The sequence below is a fragment of the Geotrypetes seraphini genome, chromosome 8 (assembly GCF_902459505.1).
Source record: "Geotrypetes seraphini chromosome 8, aGeoSer1.1, whole genome shotgun sequence".
Taxonomy (NCBI): Eukaryota; Metazoa; Chordata; class Amphibia; order Gymnophiona; family Dermophiidae; genus Geotrypetes; species Geotrypetes seraphini.
The window spans coordinates 125,829,364-125,845,749 of record NC_047091.1 but is presented as its reverse complement, the minus strand read 5'-3'; the positions used below and the strand labels follow the sequence as shown (position 1 = coordinate 125,845,749).

Sequence of the window (16,386 nt, the reverse complement as noted above, 5' to 3'; positions counted from 1 at the left end):
GAGCACCAGCATACAGGCTCAGTCAGAAGACTCCACCAACAAGTGTGCCTGCATATCCCCTGCTTGTCTCTGGAGAAACTAAACTCAGAGAAGCTTCAGATTCCAACTTAAGTCTACTATATGTTCCTCTTTCACACCAAAGAGTATAACACCTAACACCAAATATCCCTACTATGCTGCCTTATTCTCTCAGCAACCAAGGCTATAGAGAATGTGAAAGAATTCATTCATGGATGTGCTTCTGCTAACCCTAGTAGAACCTAAAGGTGCTGATTTTGCCCTTTTCAGCCACAAGAGATGGAGAGAGATCTTGTGACCTGGGCTACAGGAGATCACCCTGAAAGTCATTTGAACTAAGAAAAACAAATGTGGGTTGAAGCTATTATCCAAGAAAGACCATTCTTGGGGAAATCTGGACACTGAGAGGTCTTGATTGCAAGCAGTGGATTTGTCATTCATGATGTCATTATGTTTCATAAATTGATTGCAAGCAGTGAATGTCATTCATGTCGTTATTACGTTTCACGAGGTGTTGCCCAGGAATCTTCCTGGTTTTAAACGTGTTCACATTGAGTTTTTCTTTAGTCACAGAACTCTGGAGATAGCGGTTCTCTTGATGGCAACAGGTTGAACTTCTGAGCTCGCCCCTGAGGAAGGACATGAAACAGGGGGTCTCTGTAGGGTATTCAGCTAAGGCACCCTAGATGAATTGAACGGCTGCTATTCTCTCCAAGATAAGTTAAAGCAACATTTTTGATTGGTGGTTGCAACTTTGATTTATGTTCTTAAAGAATCACAGTGACACTTATATTACATGTTTTAAAAGTTTTTATTGCACAGGGCACTTTTGAATGATTGCAAAAATAAAAATAATGGTGATATAAATGATGTTTTTGGGTAAGACCCACAATGCGCTTCATGGTGCACGTTGTCTGTGGGATATACCCAGGTGAAAGCCTTAAATCACAGGTTATTCCCCAGAAACTGATTATTCACCTTATTTATTGATTTAAATTTGGTTAATCTCAAGTACCGTGTGCAAATTTTTAAAAAAACTTGGGAGTAGGTCTTGTAAGAGGTTGTGTTGTGTAGGCTTTGCCATCCCTGAGGGTTGATATGAAGCTTTCACAAACTTCTCCATTTCCTTATCAAAAGGGGAGAGGGAGCTAAAAGACCTGGCTGGCTTTGTGAATTACTCATGCAAAGCAGCAAAATGACTACTGATCCCATCAACAGAGAAGTGCTTATCAGGTTTTATTTCATGTGCAGCACAAGGGACATAGTTCAATCTGGGAAACCCTCCGGATTTGCTTCTTGCAGTGTGCTAACTTTTACAGTTATCACCTGTCCTCTTGATCTATTTGCCTGCCTGTTTCCGAACCAGACCAGATGCACCAGATGACACACTGAACTGCTATGATTTATCTGCAGACCGTCACCACCATATCATATCAAGACATATTGGAAACCAGTAGAGGGGTTACGGTTTGATCATTTCAAATAATATCCTCTCCAAGTGTCCAAATCTGACACAGAGCAGCAGTCTAGGAATTATGGTACAGTCTAACTCCTGCTGTCAGACCCCAAAAGTAAGGCACCACCCAGTACTGGAACCACTGGTGTGTGAACTCAGCCTCCGAATCTGCTGCCAAGGGGGTGGGAGAGAGTATATCAAGAAACTATTAAACTTAGAAACTTGGAATGAACCATAAAGAACTGTTGCTTACAGAGTTCTCTGAACTCAGTCTATGATTCACTGGGAATCTGGGCCTACAGATCTTGGAATGCCTTACTCATAAGTTGCTGGAGTAGGCCATATGGCTGAACTATCTTCTAGAGCAAAGAAATACCGAGAAGCTGAAGGCTGCACCAGTCACTTATAAGGGATATGAAGTCAGCTCTGAGCTATTTTTCTCTGGCTTCATCTGCTGACAGGGGTATAAACACCCACTTATTCAGCCTGGTATGGCAGACAATAAGGAATATTATTAATAGGTGGAAGATAGGTGTGCCCAATAATGCAGGGTGATATATAATAAAGATGCAATGTTGATTGGTTCACTAAATTATGAAATGCCATATGTCTTATGATAGAAGGAGATATTTGGATTTATCTTGTTTTATTGTATAAAATGCTGCATATAGAAAGATTAGGCTCTTACCTCAATAATCTTTCTTGTAGATGTGTATAGTGGTCCTAAATGCTAGGGTTATGCATCTGAACCCACAAATTGCTTGCAGAATGCTGTCAATCATCATTTAAACTCCGCCTCCTTTCCAGGAAACTGCTCCTGCCCCCTCAGTTTGTACAAAAGCAATCAAGTACCACTGTAATGAAAGACATAACCAGAAGGAAGGAAACGGGGAAAAATCTGACACTACAATTCTGTTCTGCTCTGTAACAAACATATCAATTAACATGATTACACATTCAAGTATCTGCTCAAACCAGATACAAAAATGTGTGCAACCAGCACTAATCTTATACAGAGCTCATAGCTACTCACATTGCCTGCTAGCAAGCAGAGACTTAAAGCTTACTTTACGATCTTGAATGTTTTCCTTTTATTTATTTATTTTTATAAATATATATCCTCAGTTCATCTGAGAGACAGAGAATTTTCCAAATTCAGACTGATCTTAAGGCAGAAGGCAAGCAAAGACCACTGCCAGGACAGGGCTTCAGAGGAGAGTGTGGCATACTGGTTAGAACTACAGCCTCAGCACCATGAGGATATGGGTTCAAACCCTGCGTTACTCCTTGTGACCCTGGGCAAGTTACTTAATCCTCCATGCCCCATATACATTAGACAGGGCCACATTTTAGATTTGTAGATACTTGAGGGCCTCAGAAAAAAACAGTTAATGTCTTATTAAAGAAACTAGTCTTTAATCCCGTTAACATTAACGGGTGCTAGAATAGATGTGTGTGTCTGTCTTTCTTTCTTTCTTTCTCTCCTTGGCCGCTGTCTGTCTTTCTTTCTTTTTTCTGTCTCTTTTTCCTTGGCTGTCCACCACCACCTCTTGCCTGCTCCCCCTGTCCAGCAGCACCCCTTCACTGCTCCCACTGTCCAGCAGCCCTTCTCCCTTCATTTTGCCTCCCCCCTGTCCAGCAGCAGGCCTTCTCCCTTTCTTTTACCTCCCCCTGTCCCTGTATTTCTCTGTTGTACCATGTCTGCCTGTCTCTATGTAGCCCCTTTCTGTTTCCCCTCCCTCCCTCCCAAAGCAAAGCATGATTGCTGTCTGCCCCCCAGCACACCCCTCCCTCAAAGCAGTCCTCTTTCCCTCTCCCCCTCCACTTCTTACCAGCACTTCTTATAATATTCTCTCTGTCTTAAAAAGCTGTATTATGGTTTCTTATGGGAGAATTCTCCTCTACACGCACTAAGCTCCATTCTTCATGAATGAACAGCCGCTGTCACACCCTCTGCTGGTATGAATCACCAGCACACCTCCTCGATGTCCACGTCGCCCTTCTCGCCCACATGGCACCACACCCCCGTTTCCCTTCACCTTCTTCCCTGCCCCCGCTTTCTTATACGTCTCTGCCTGGCGCGGTGATGTAACCCCGCGAGCCGTGCTCAGCGCTCCGGACTGAAAGCTGTGTTTGCTGGCGACGTTCCTACCACTCGAGTCACCGGTTTGCATGAAAAGGAGTAAGAGGTTGGGGGGGAAGGCGGCGCGTGCGCATGGAGGCGGGCCTGGGGAGGCGGCATCCCCAGGTGCCTTGTTCTGTTTCCCTGTGTGAGTGACTGCGCAGAGGAGGAGATGCTATAGGCTCCAGTTACCCCTATTTACCCTCCGACCCTTGCTCTATCGCTCTCCTTGTTTGCCTGCCCCGCGTCTCTGTTGGTATCTTGGGACTGCGCGATGGCTGCGGGCTGGCAGGATGAACCACCAGGAGACTGTGCTCAGCTGCTCAGGAACCCCGTTCCACTCTTGGTGCACGAGTGGTGGCGGAGCCAGCACCGCGCTGCATCTGCTTTTCCGGGTCCACATGCACGGCCCATACTGCACACTCCAAGGAGGGGAGCAGAAGGAATGATCCGATCTCCTCTGGCACAACCTGCACCTGTGAGCCCCACTCTGCCTCCCCGCAGGGGATGTGCTGCGGGGTGCCACAGACCAGGTCACCGCCCTCTTACTTTCGGGGAGGGGGTGGGGGCGCTGCTGCAAGCTGCTCCAAGCCGGTGCACGCACCTCAAGCTGTGTCCTTCCATGGCCGTATTCTATTTGCAGTGCATGGGGCATGCGCTGCAAATAGAATGCGGCCACGGAAGGACACAGCATGCCGTCAGGAATTCACGGTCTCTTAAGTGTGCATGCGCGCTTAAGGTTTTATTATAGAGGATGACAATTTTGCATGAGGTAAAGCTCTTTATAGTTTATAAATCTTTCCTTTTGGCTAAGTTTTAATAATATTGTAATTTATAGCTAAAGAGACATATGATCAAGAAACTGTTTTATTTTACTTTTGTGATTATGATAAACACACCAAGGACCTCAAAATAGTACCTGGCGGGCCACAAGTTTGAGACCACTGATCAAGACAGATAGGGAAAATGCTTAAGTATCTGTATGTAAACTGGGAAAGATAAAGGGATTGGGACTTGTAAACTGCTTTGAATGTGGTTGTAAACTACAAAAAAGCGGTATAAAGGTCCACTCCAAATCCCTTTTCCCTGTTTACAAATGGTCTACAAGAAAGAAGATTATTGAGGTAAGAACCTAATCTTTCTTTCTAGTGCAATGTGTCTAGTGGTCCTGAAAGTTAGGGATGTACCAAAGCAGTTCCCGGAGTCTAGGACGGGTCTGCTGAGCCTGCTTTCAAAATGAAAGACCAAAAGCAGTGTTCTTCTTGGCTGCTATATTCACCCGATAGAACCTGGTAAAAGGTATGAAGGGTAGACCAAGTAGCTGCTCTACAGATTTCCTCAGGCAAAACCGCCCAAGTCTCTACCCATGAGGTAGCAACTCCTCTAGTGGAGTGTGTGCTTTAAAAGTGATTGGCAGCTGCTTACTGCAGCCCACATACGTGGAAGAAATGGCCATTTTAATCCATCTAGAAATAAGGGCTTTAGACATTGGCCTCCCTTTCTTGGTAACACTAATCAGAACAAAAAGGTGATACAAAAGGAGAAACTTCGAGGTACTCACTTGACATCCAGTAAATGCAATGTTTTATCCTTTTGCTTAGAGCCTGTAGGGTGAAAAAGCAGAGAACGGACTTCCTGACTGATGTGGAAGGACAAGAATACTTTTGGAAAGAAGGGACGAAACAGCGCATAAGGAAAGCCCTGCTCCCATAATCTTAAGGAACAGTTTCTTGTAGGACAGAGCTTGTAACTCGGAAACTCGTCTCACCGACGTAATTGCCACTAAAAACACCATCTTAACCATAGGATCCAAAGGCTCTACTGAGACCCTATATGATGGTGTTAAGATTCCAGAAAGAGAAAGGGAGATGCACCCTTTAATGAACTGGGCGATATCTGGGTGCAAGGACAGAGCGCCTCTTTCACCCGAGCATGCTATCTGCACTTTCAGCAATCCAACCAATAGACCCTTCTGAAGTCCCTTTCGCAAAAAGTCCAGGACTACCGAAATTGGAGCTCGTATGAGCTCTACATCATCTACAGCACACCAGTGCTGAAAAGACTTCCAGGCCATGGAATAGGCTGCTACCATCAACGACTTCTTAGCTCTTTGCAGATTCTTCAAACTTTCGGAAAATAAAAGAGTGCATTCAGAAAAGCTGAAAGGGGACAGATTCAAAACGAATGCTAGGAAGTTCTTCTTTACCCAACGTGTGGTGAACACCTGGAATGCGCTGAGTATGATCCTGGGGTTCAAGAAAGGATTGGACAATTTCCTGTTGGAAAAGGGGATAGAGGGGTATAGATAGAGGATTACTGCACAGGTCCTGGACCTGTTGGGCCGCCATGTGAGCGGATTGCTGTGCACGATGGACATCAGGTCTGACCCAGTGGAGGCATTGCTTATGTTCTTATTACCTCAAAGTAACCCTTGCTCATCAGAAGGCCACCTGCTCAAGAGCCATGCTGTAAGCACAAAGTGTTCCGGATTCTCAGTAAGAACTGGTCCTTGAGTGAGAAGATCCACTTGGATTGGCAGTCTGAGCCCTTCATCTCTCCTGAGGTGAACTAGGTCACCTCTAGGACTACCAATTCCAGATGACTCGCAATCCTGCGAATAACTTGACCTATCATGGGCCATGGGAGGGGGGGGGGGGAAATGCATATGAGCCTCTTCTCCGGCCATGGTCCCACCTGTGCTTCTGGGCTCAAATCTATGGCTGTAAAAATTTTGTGTTTATTGCTGAGACCGTCAGATTCATCTGTGGATGCCCCCCACCGCCAAACAATGGAATAGAATTGAATTGAATGCCAGGTTGAGAGCCTGCTGACTGAGCAAATTGACCTACACATTTTCCACTCCCAATATGTGCTCAGCCAAGAAAGCCTACAAATGAGCTACTGCCCACTGAAAAAAGAGTTTAACTTCTAGGTGTAATGAGACGCTTGTGGTGCCTCTCTGCCTGTTGACTGGTCAGAACAAAAAGTCTACCTGGATTTCAGCAAAGCCTTTGACACAGTTCTTCATAGGAAGCTTATCAATAAACTTAGTAGGCTAAAGTTAGGAACTAAAGTGATTAGAAATTGGTTGATAAACAGACAATGAGTGGTGGTGAATGGAATCTGCTCGAAGGAAAGAAAAGTGAGTAGTGGTGTGCCTCAAGGATCAGTATGGGGGCCTGTTCTCTTCGATATATTTCTGAGTGATATTTCTGAAGGTTTAGAAAGAAAAGTGTTATTTTTTGCAGGTGACACAAAGATTTGCAATAGAGTTGACACACCAGAGGGAATAGAAGACATGAGAAAAGATCTGCAATTGGAAGAATGGTCTGTCTGGCAGTTAAAATTTTAATGTGAAGTGCAGAGTGATGCATTTGGGGAGTAAACATTAGTGCTACCCAATTCAGGGAAAAAATTTTCAACATGATTCAATTCACCCTGTTGAATTGATTTTTTGATTCGATTTCAATGGCACAGCTTTTTAAACATTTTATTTAACCAAGGCAATATGTCAAAGATAGGAACACTTTCATTGGGATTTCTTTCTTTGCGGAGGGGGCAGAGAGAGAGAGAGAAGGGGTGTTAACTCACAAAACCAATACTGTTTATTATAGAATTTACTATCCCACTTATTGAATAGAGAATGTCTATGCGGCTTACATATTGGTCTGATCCAGTATAGCTGTTCTTATGTTTCTTTCTCTTAAAGTGCTCTCTTCCATTTTTCTCTTTTTTGCCTCTTATCCACTCAAATGTAACTCTTTGTTTTATTCCTTTTCACTTTTAATCTAATCAACTTTCTATCCCCTTCTCTTATCCCCTAGCTTTCACATTTCCCATCTCCTATTCCTTTTTATCTGTTCCCCATTACCACATTTCTACCTTCTGTACTCATTCTCCTCTCACTCATCTCCTTAACAACTCTCCCACATAGATACACCATTAACATCACCCTCCTTTGTCCTTTACTCCACCCTTGTAACCCAGCATTTCCTTCTTCTTTCTTTCTCTCTCCTTCAAGCCCAACATCTATCCTTTCTGCCCTTCTACTCCCTCCTCCCAAGTCTGGCATCTCTCCCTCCCCCCTTCTGGCCCCAAGTCCATATCTCTTCCACCTTTCCCCATCTCTCCCTCTCCTGCCCCTCTGTCCTCCTCTCCCTCTCCTGCCCCCTCCATCCTCCCCCAAATCCATCTTTTCCTATTCCCCTTCTACCCCCTCTGCCATCTCTCCCTGTCCACCTTATACTTAAACTTAGCAAGTAGAATGAATAATTACTGGTTTGTTGCCTTGAGAATGAATATGTTTGATGGACAGAGGTCTTTATCTGATATAATTTACTATGACACAGGCCACCGCTGCTGCAGCAGTCTGAGAAAATACTGTCTTGCCTTCCAGAACCTCCTCCAGTGCCTGCAGTGCTAGCTGAATGGTTCTGAGTTCTAAGCGATTTATAGACAATTTTTGCTGAGCCAGTGACTAATGACCCTGAACTGGGTGTCTGTTGCAATGACCTCCCCAACCATAAAGGCTGGCATCGATCGTTAGTAAATCCTAGGAGGAGATGTGGAGAGGCATGCCCCTCAAGAGGGAAGCTGTCTGCAGCCACCACTGCAGGCTGTTCCTCACTTCTGGTAATCATGGAAGCGGTTGCTGAAGTGAATCCGTCTGAGGAGACCAGCAAGAGTCTTGGAGAAGTCTCATGTGTGCTCTCGCCCATGAAACCAGCCTATGGCTGCCATCAACCCCAGGAACTGCAGATAACGCCACGCCATGGGAGTCAGACTTTGAAGCAGGTTCAAAATCTGCTTCTGGAGCTTTAGTCTGCGTGGCTCTAGAAGAAAAACCTGGTCCAAGGCTGTGTAAAACAAAATTCCCAGGTACTCCAGGCGAGTCTGCTCTAGTTGAACCTTCTTGTAGTTGACTATCCATCCCAGGTCCTGGAGGAGTTGGCCCACTCTTGAAACTGCCCATTCTCCTTCCTCCTTGGACAGGGCATTGCTTAGCCAATCATTCAAATATGGGTGTACATGAACACCTGCCTTGTGGAGGTGTGCTGCTATCACCACCATGACCTTGGGTAAAGGTGTGAGGTGCTGTTGCTAGGCTGAAGGAGAGCACAAAAAATTGGAAACACTGCTCCAGCATATGAAACCGCAAATATCTTCTGTGAGCCGGAAAAATGGGAATGTGGAGTTGTCAAGGGAGTCAAGAAATTTCTACCGGTGCCACTGCCGCTATGACCGACTAAACAGTCTCCATGCGAAAGTGTGGCATTTTCAGTGCAGCACTGACCAACTTAAGGTCAAGAATTGGCCTACAGTCATCTTAGCCTTTTTGTGGCATTATGAAGTATATGGAATATCTGCCCGAGCCCAAATTTTTGTCCGGGACTGGCTCTATGATACGAAGATCCAGTAGCCTTTGCATCATTGTCTGGACTCAGAGGGCCCTCTCTAGCTGGCTGGCGAATCTACAAAAAGGTCTGGAAGCAAGGCACAAAACTCAATTTTGTAACCTCCTTGAACAACTTCTAGGACCTAATTGTCTGCGCCAATCTGAGCCCAAACTGACCAAAAAGCTGACAGACTGCCCTCTATCTGGGGGATCCTTAGACCCTGTACTGGCGTCATTGTGCTTTCCTGGAGGTTGGGGAGGGATGACAGCCAGAGGCTTGCTGTCTCCTGCCCTCGCTAAACCTCTGCTGTGACTCCTGAAAGGACTTCTGTGTCGCTTGGCATAAGGATGGAATCTTCAAGATCCTCAAATTTCCACATCCCCGGACCTCGAGCCGTCCAGGTTCTGCTGTCCGGTAAAGTTTTAGGGTGACAGTCCGTAATGCTGGCCATCAGGTCATCCAGACCCTTGTCAAATAGCATCTACCGTTGAAAGGGAAGCATGCTCAAAGTGGCTTTAGAGCAGCGGTCTAAAACTTGTGGGCCACATGCGGCCCCCCAGGTCCTATTTTGCGGCCCGTGGTCTGTACTCGATCTCACACACTGGGCAGGAAGAGAGGCTCCAGCGCCAGCTGACTTGAAACTTCCTGCTGGCTGTCACGTATGCCAGGACTCCTGACTTCGCGTATCTGCTGGGACTCATTACCTCCTTTCTCTAGCCTGCCGCTGCTGGTCCGGGGGTGCGGAGACAAGACAGAGCAGAGATATCAGCAGAATAATGAGCAAGATGTCAGCCTATGCTATCATACAGAGCATCCGTTATATAATTCACCCCAGATAGGAGCATTTGGGGGATCTTAGTCATCCTCCGAGGCCAAGACTTGAGACAGACAGGTGTGGCAAGCATGTGCCACAAAGGAAGCTGAAGCTGCTGCCTTAATCGCTATGGCCAAAGCTTCAAATTGCCTCTTGAGTACCACATCCACATTATGGTCTCAAGTATCCTTTAACATCACACCTCCTTCATTAGGCAAAGAGGTTCATCTGGTGGCCTGCATCACCAGCAAATCCACCTTCAGCTGAACAAACAGGTGCTGGAAATCTGGAGCAATCAAGTAAAGTTTGGCCATAGTCTTAGCTACTCACAGGGACTCTTCTGGCAACTCCCAGTGGTCCATGAGCAGCTTTGTGAAGTCTGAATGTGAGGGAAAGAACACCATTGGGCAACTGAGCCACGCGTAATTGAGCACTGTAATAAAGGGGCTGAAGGAACTTTCAGCTTCAATTCTCATAGCAAGACAGAAATAATGCCCGAGAGCGCAAAGGCTTTGAACAGCCAGCACACTGTGAGGTCCAGGGCCTCTACCGCTTCTTGACTGCTGCTCTCATGCAAAGAACCAGACTCTGCCAGCAAAACTACATCCTAGGAAAATAGTGGCATGGAATCGGACTTTCCATCTTCCCAGTCTATGTCAGACTGAACCTCCTGGTCCAACTGTATCCTCATGTGGACAGGGCACATTCTGAGGGGAGTTCCCCTGCGCCAACACCTCCATCATACTGAAAGCAGACACTAAGGACCCTCAGCAGTTCAAAAAAGCATTCCACATAAGGCTCACAAAGTCTGGAGTGAAGCCTTGTACTGGGGGTCTTTAAAGACCCCGAAAGGAACCCCTCTTCTAGTCCTCCTGGGCTCCACTACAACCATGTGTCTGTACTTGGGCAATGTACCTTCAGAGGATTCTGGAAAGTGTCTCTTCCCTTGGTAATGTACCTCCTGTGAATCCCTAACCTTGGAGGATTCAGAGGAAGCTAAGCCCAAAGCTCCTGCCCCTCCCCCACATGCTCTGCCGCACACAAGACATGGACATTCCTTGGCCAGCTATCCAGAGCAAAACTGGTATGATATAGGGGTAGGAAGGCTTGAGGTGTCTATCCCTGTTGATTGTAAATAAATTTGAGGGGCTTTGAGGAAGATGGAGGCTATAGAAAAAAAAGATAGTTTAAAATCCAAGATGGCTGCAGTCCATAAAAATCACACCAAAAACAGTCTGTGGGGACTTCCCTGAAGTCCAATTGTAAGGAAAGGGGTTTTAGAGGTGGGGACCCTAGTTCTGGCTGCAGAAACCTTTAAAACCATTTGGAGACTTCCCCTTACCCCCAAAAAAAATTTTTCCCCCTGCCACATAGACCCGGAAAAACTCATGCCGCAAAGGGGGAGAAAATCATGCAGCCAGGTCACTGTTAAGCCTGGCCAAGCAGGGACAGAGCAAATAGCCTGCATTCAAGCTCCAGATAAATCAGAGATGCAAACAGCTATACAGGGGATGGCCCCTGAGCTTAAAAAATACAAAAGCAGGCTGGCTAGCCAGATGTCCCCAAGGGCTGAACCTGCTGGCAGCAGACATCTGTAGCGCAAGTCTGTGTCTTCTCCCAGGCAGAGGTCCAAACAAGTGAGAACCTCTAGGCACCAAGCCTCCAAATGAACACTTAGAAGAAAATGCCTGAAAATAATAAAACCGCAGAGCAGAAACTTCTGAACAACTTGCATTCAGAGAAAATTCTGAGGTTTTTTTGGGGGGAGGAAGAGAAGCTCCATAGGAAGAAGGTAAAGTACAAAAGATGATTGACCGCATTCTACAATCAACTTGCAGGTTCAGATGCATAACCTTAGCGCTCAGGACTACTAGATACATTGCACTAGAAATGTTTTTATTCTTGTTATGCTTTGTTTTTATTCTCTTCTGTGTTTATTCTATATACTGCCTTGGGCTACTACATAAGTGGTTTAGAAACAAGTTTCTCCACAACTTTCATACAAAAAAAGCCTATTTGAAACAGTAAAAAAAAAAAAAAAAAAAGAGAACATACAGCAAGCATATTTTATTTCTTCATTATGTAAGCTGGAGCATGTGCTGTTTGTGCCAGTACATAGCACAATGGGAGATACTACAGGGTAGAGTGGAAGCACAAGCTGTCCATGCCAATGTGGCTTCATGGGCCAGTGTGTAAGTGCTCTGCAAGTACTATTTGCAATGCACCAGAACTAGATCCTTAAGAAGCTGCAACATTTCCCTCCAGCCAAATTGTAAAAAAAAAAAAAAAAAAAAAATGCAATTTATATCAATTAATCTCCTGCTGTGAAACCAGTGCAAGCAGACATATCAAAGGGTCTAACCATAAACAGACATAGCCAGACAAGAGCACAAACAGCAATACCATGGCAAGCATGAAGCAGATTAGAAGAATGCAAACATATGTTGCAAGATGAAAGCAAACCTAATTAGAAAAAAAAAGATGAATTTTCACAAAACATCTCAAAAATGGGGAAAAATATCTCAAAATATGGAAATATTAGGAATTTATATGAAAAACCCTAGCAAGACAGAAGTGGGGACTCCCCATTGGGCTGGATGAAAAGTCTATTGAACAAGTCGGAATACTATATAGATTCTTCACCAAGGCAACAAACTTTACAAGTTTTTTAGATGGTGTAAAATAATTTGCCATCTGAATAGGAGTAGGAATTTAAGGACAAACAGAATCAGTCTTTACCTCGAGGCCTCTGTTTCTCTGCATCATAGATCATTACAACTTCAGTGACCTGGAAAAGAGAAGAAAATCTCAGCAATGATCATGGCCAACAACAAGATTATGACATTCTTCAGATATGATACAAAACAAACAATTGTAAGGAAAGGGGTTTTAGAGGTGGGGACCCTGGTTCTGGCTGCAGAAACCTTTAAAGTTTCACATTTGGAGACTCCCTCCCCCCCCCCCCCCAAAAAAAAGAAATTCCCCCTTAGGCTATAAAGCAATGTTACTTACCGTAACAGTTGTTATCCAGGGACAGCAGGCAGCTATTCTCACTAATGGGAGACATGATCCAACGGAGCCCCGATGTGGACGCCTCACAAGCATTTTTTTGCTTGAAGAAACTCAAAGTTTCGAGACGCCCACATTGCACATGCGCGAGTGCTTTCCCGCCCAGACCAGGGCGCGTCTCCTCAGTTCAGATAGATAGCAGAGAAGCCAACCAAGGGGAGGTGGGTGGGACGTGAGAATAGCTGCCTGCTGTCCTGGATAACAACTGTTACGATAAGTAACATTGTTTTATCCCAGGACAAGAAGGCAGGTATTCTCACTAATGGGTGACCTCCAAGCTAACCACAATGGGATGGTGGGAGAGTTGGCAACTTAGGAGAATAAATTTTGTAATACTGTTTGGCCAAACTGTCCATCCCGTCTGGAGAAGGTATCCAGACAATAATGAGAAGTGAAGGTGTGAACCGAGCACCAAGTGGCAGCCTTACAAATCTCCTCAATCGGGGTCAATCTGAGGAAGGCTACAGAGGCTGCCATTGCTCTGACCTTATGGGCTGTGACTTTGCTGGGAAGGGGTAATCCAGCCTGGGCATAGCAGAAGGAGATACAAGCCGCCATCCAGTTGAAGATGGGACGCTTAGAGATGGGACGTCCCAACTTGTTCGGATCAAAGGAGATGAAAAGTTGAGGAGCAGTTCTGTGTGGCTTGGTGCGTTCCAGGTAGAAAGCCAAGGTACGTTTACAGTCCAGAGTATGAAGAGCTGATTCTCCAGGATGAGAATGAGGCTTTGGAAAAAACACTGGAAGAACAATGGATTGATTTAGATGAAATTCCGAGACCACTTTGGGGAGGAATTTTGGATGAGTGCGAAGGACCACCTTGTCATGGTGGAATATTGTGAAAGGTGGATCCGCAACCAATGCTTGTAGCTCACTAACTCGGTGGGCCGAAGTGAGGCCAATGAGAAACACCACTTTCCAAGTGAGGTACTTCAGATGAGCCTTGTGAAGAGGTTCAAATGGAGGTTTCATAAGCTGAGAAAGAACCACATTGAGGTCCCAAACCACTGGAGGCGATTTGAGGGGAGGATTGACATGGAAGAGTCCTTTCATGAATCTGGAAGCCCCTTGAAGGGGCTGATGGAAAGCAGCAATTGCACTAAGATGGACTCGTATCGATGTGGACTTGAGACCAGAGTGAGAAAGCTGCAAAAGATAGTCCAAAACTGAAGACAAGGAGGAGTGTTGTGGCTCATGATGATGAGAAAAACACCAAGCAGAAAATCTAGTCCACTTTTGGTGGTAGCATTGTCTAGTAGTGGGCTTCCTTGAAGCTTCCAGGACATCTCTCACAGGTTGAGAAAACTGGAGAGGGGTTACATTGAGAGGAACCAAGCTGTCAGGTGTAGAGAATGCAGGATGGGATGAAGTAGAGATCCCTGATGCTGTGTAAGCAGTGATGGAAACACTGGTAGAAGGAAGGGCTCCCTGCTGCTGAGTTGAAGTAGAAGGGAGTACCAAGGTTGTCTGGGCCACCGTGGAGCAATCAGGATCATGGTGGCATGGACTGACTTGAGTTTGACTAGAGTCTTCTGGGTGAGAGGAAATGGAGGAAATGCATATAGAAAGAGATTCGTCCAATCCAGAAGAAAAGCATCTGCCTCAAGGTGATGAAGAGTGTAGATCCTGGAGCAGAATTGAGGCTGTTTGAAGTTGTGGGGGGCTGCGAAGAGGTCAATCTGAGGGGTTCCCCACTGAGAAAAGATGTGATGGAGGGGCGTTGAGTGGAGGGTCCACTCGTGAGGTTGCAGCAGACGACTCAAGTTGTCCGCCAAGGCATTGTCCGCTTCCTGAATGTATACAGCTTTGAGGAAGGTGTTGTGGCGAATCACCCAATCCCAAACTTTCAGAGCTTCCTGGAAGAAGGAGGCCGATCCCGTGCCCACCTGCTTGTTGACATAATACATGGCGACTTGGTTGTCCGTGCAAATGAGGACCACCTTGTCCTGAAGCAGGTGCTGGAAAGTGTTGAGGGCACTGAAAATCACTCTGAGTTCCAGGAGATTGATGTGGTGCTGGCGGTCCATGCTGGACCAATAACCCTGGGTGCGGAGACCGTCCAGATGAGCTCCCCAGGCATAAGTGGACGAGTCAGTCATGAGGACTTTCTGGTGGGGGGGCGTTTGGAACAACAAACCTCTGGATAGATTGGAGGATAGCATCCACCAGCGAAGAGACTGTTGTAGAGCAAGAGTGACCTGGATGTGTTGAGACAGAGGGTCAGATATCTGCGTCCACTGAGACACCAGGGTCCACTGGAGAATCCTGAGGTGAAGTCTGGCAAAGGAAGTCACATGAACTGTAGAGGCCATGTGGCCCAGGAGGACCATCATGTGTCTCACCGACATGGACGGGCGAGAGGACACCAAGTGGCAAGAATGGAGGAGAGCTTCCAGACGTTCGGGAGGGAGGAACGCTCTGAGTTGGGTAGTATCCAGAACAGCTCCGATGAAGGGAAGGGTCTGGGAAGGTTGTAGATGGGATTTCGGGAAGTTTATCTCGAACCCCAGATGTTGTAGTAGCCAAATCGTCTTCTGGGTCGCGAGGACGACTCCCTGAGACGTGGAATCCTTGATGAGCCAGTCGTCCAGGTAGGGGAACACCTGGAGGCCATGGTTCCTGAACGCTGTGGCCACCACTACCAGGCACTTGATGAAGACTCTGGGTGACGAGGCTAGGCCGAAGGGGAGCACTCGGTATTGAAGATGAAGATGTCCCACCCTGAATCTGAGGTATTGACGTGAGGCCGGGTGAATGGGAATGTGAGTGTAGGCCTCCTTGAGATCCAGAAAGCATAACCAGTCGTCCTGCTCGAGGAGGGGATACAGAGATGCCAGGGTCAGCATGTGAAACTTTTCTTTGATCAGGAACTTGTTGAGGGCCCTGAGATCCAAAATGGGGCGCAGGTTGCCCGTCTTCTTCGGCACAAGGAAGTACTGGGAGTAAAAACCCTTGTTCTGTTGGGCCAAAGGGACTGGCTCGACAGCTCCCAGCTGTAGTAGGGCCTGAGCTTCCTGAAGAAGAAGGGTGGTCTGGGTCAAGTTGGAAGGATACTCTCTTGGAGGATGTTCCGGGGGAACTTGATGGAATTGCAGGGAGTATCCCTCCCTGACGATGGAGAGGACCCAAAGGTCGGAGGTAATTGTCGTCCATCGATGATGAAAGTGATGGAGACGACCTCCAATTGGTGGTAAACTGGAAAACAGCAGAACGACAGAGGTTATGCCCTCTTTGAGACAGTCAAAAGGGCTGAGGAGCCTTAGGGACAGCAGACGAATGTGGCTTCTGCTGTTGCTTCTGAGGATGTGGTCTCTTAACAGGCTGATGGATGGACGGGGCCTGTTTAGGTGGGTAACGCCGCTGGTAAATTAACGGTGGGCGTGATGGACGAGGAGGAGCAGGCTTGGGCTTCGGACGCAGGATGGCCTGGAAAGACTTTTCGTGGTCCAAGAGCTTCTTGGTAGCTGCCTCAATGGATTTGTCAAAGAAGTTGGTACCAGCGCATGGCACA

The 16,386-nt window shown here is 46.4% G+C and overlaps 1 protein-coding gene across 7 annotated transcripts in view; it reads right to left on the bottom strand.

The window, feature by feature from the left end:
• The window catches only part of DAZAP1 (DAZ associated protein 1), a 233,212-nt gene that overhangs the window by 98,522 nt on the left and 118,304 nt on the right, over positions 1 to 16,386 (bottom strand). For all 7 annotated transcript variants that reach the window (XM_033953994.1, XM_033953995.1, XM_033953997.1 and 4 more), the window contains one exon: positions 12,546 to 12,594. In XM_033953994.1, the coding sequence (XP_033809885.1) occupies positions 12,546 to 12,594 (49 nt within the window). The remainder of the gene's footprint in view (positions 1 to 12,545; positions 12,595 to 16,386) is intronic.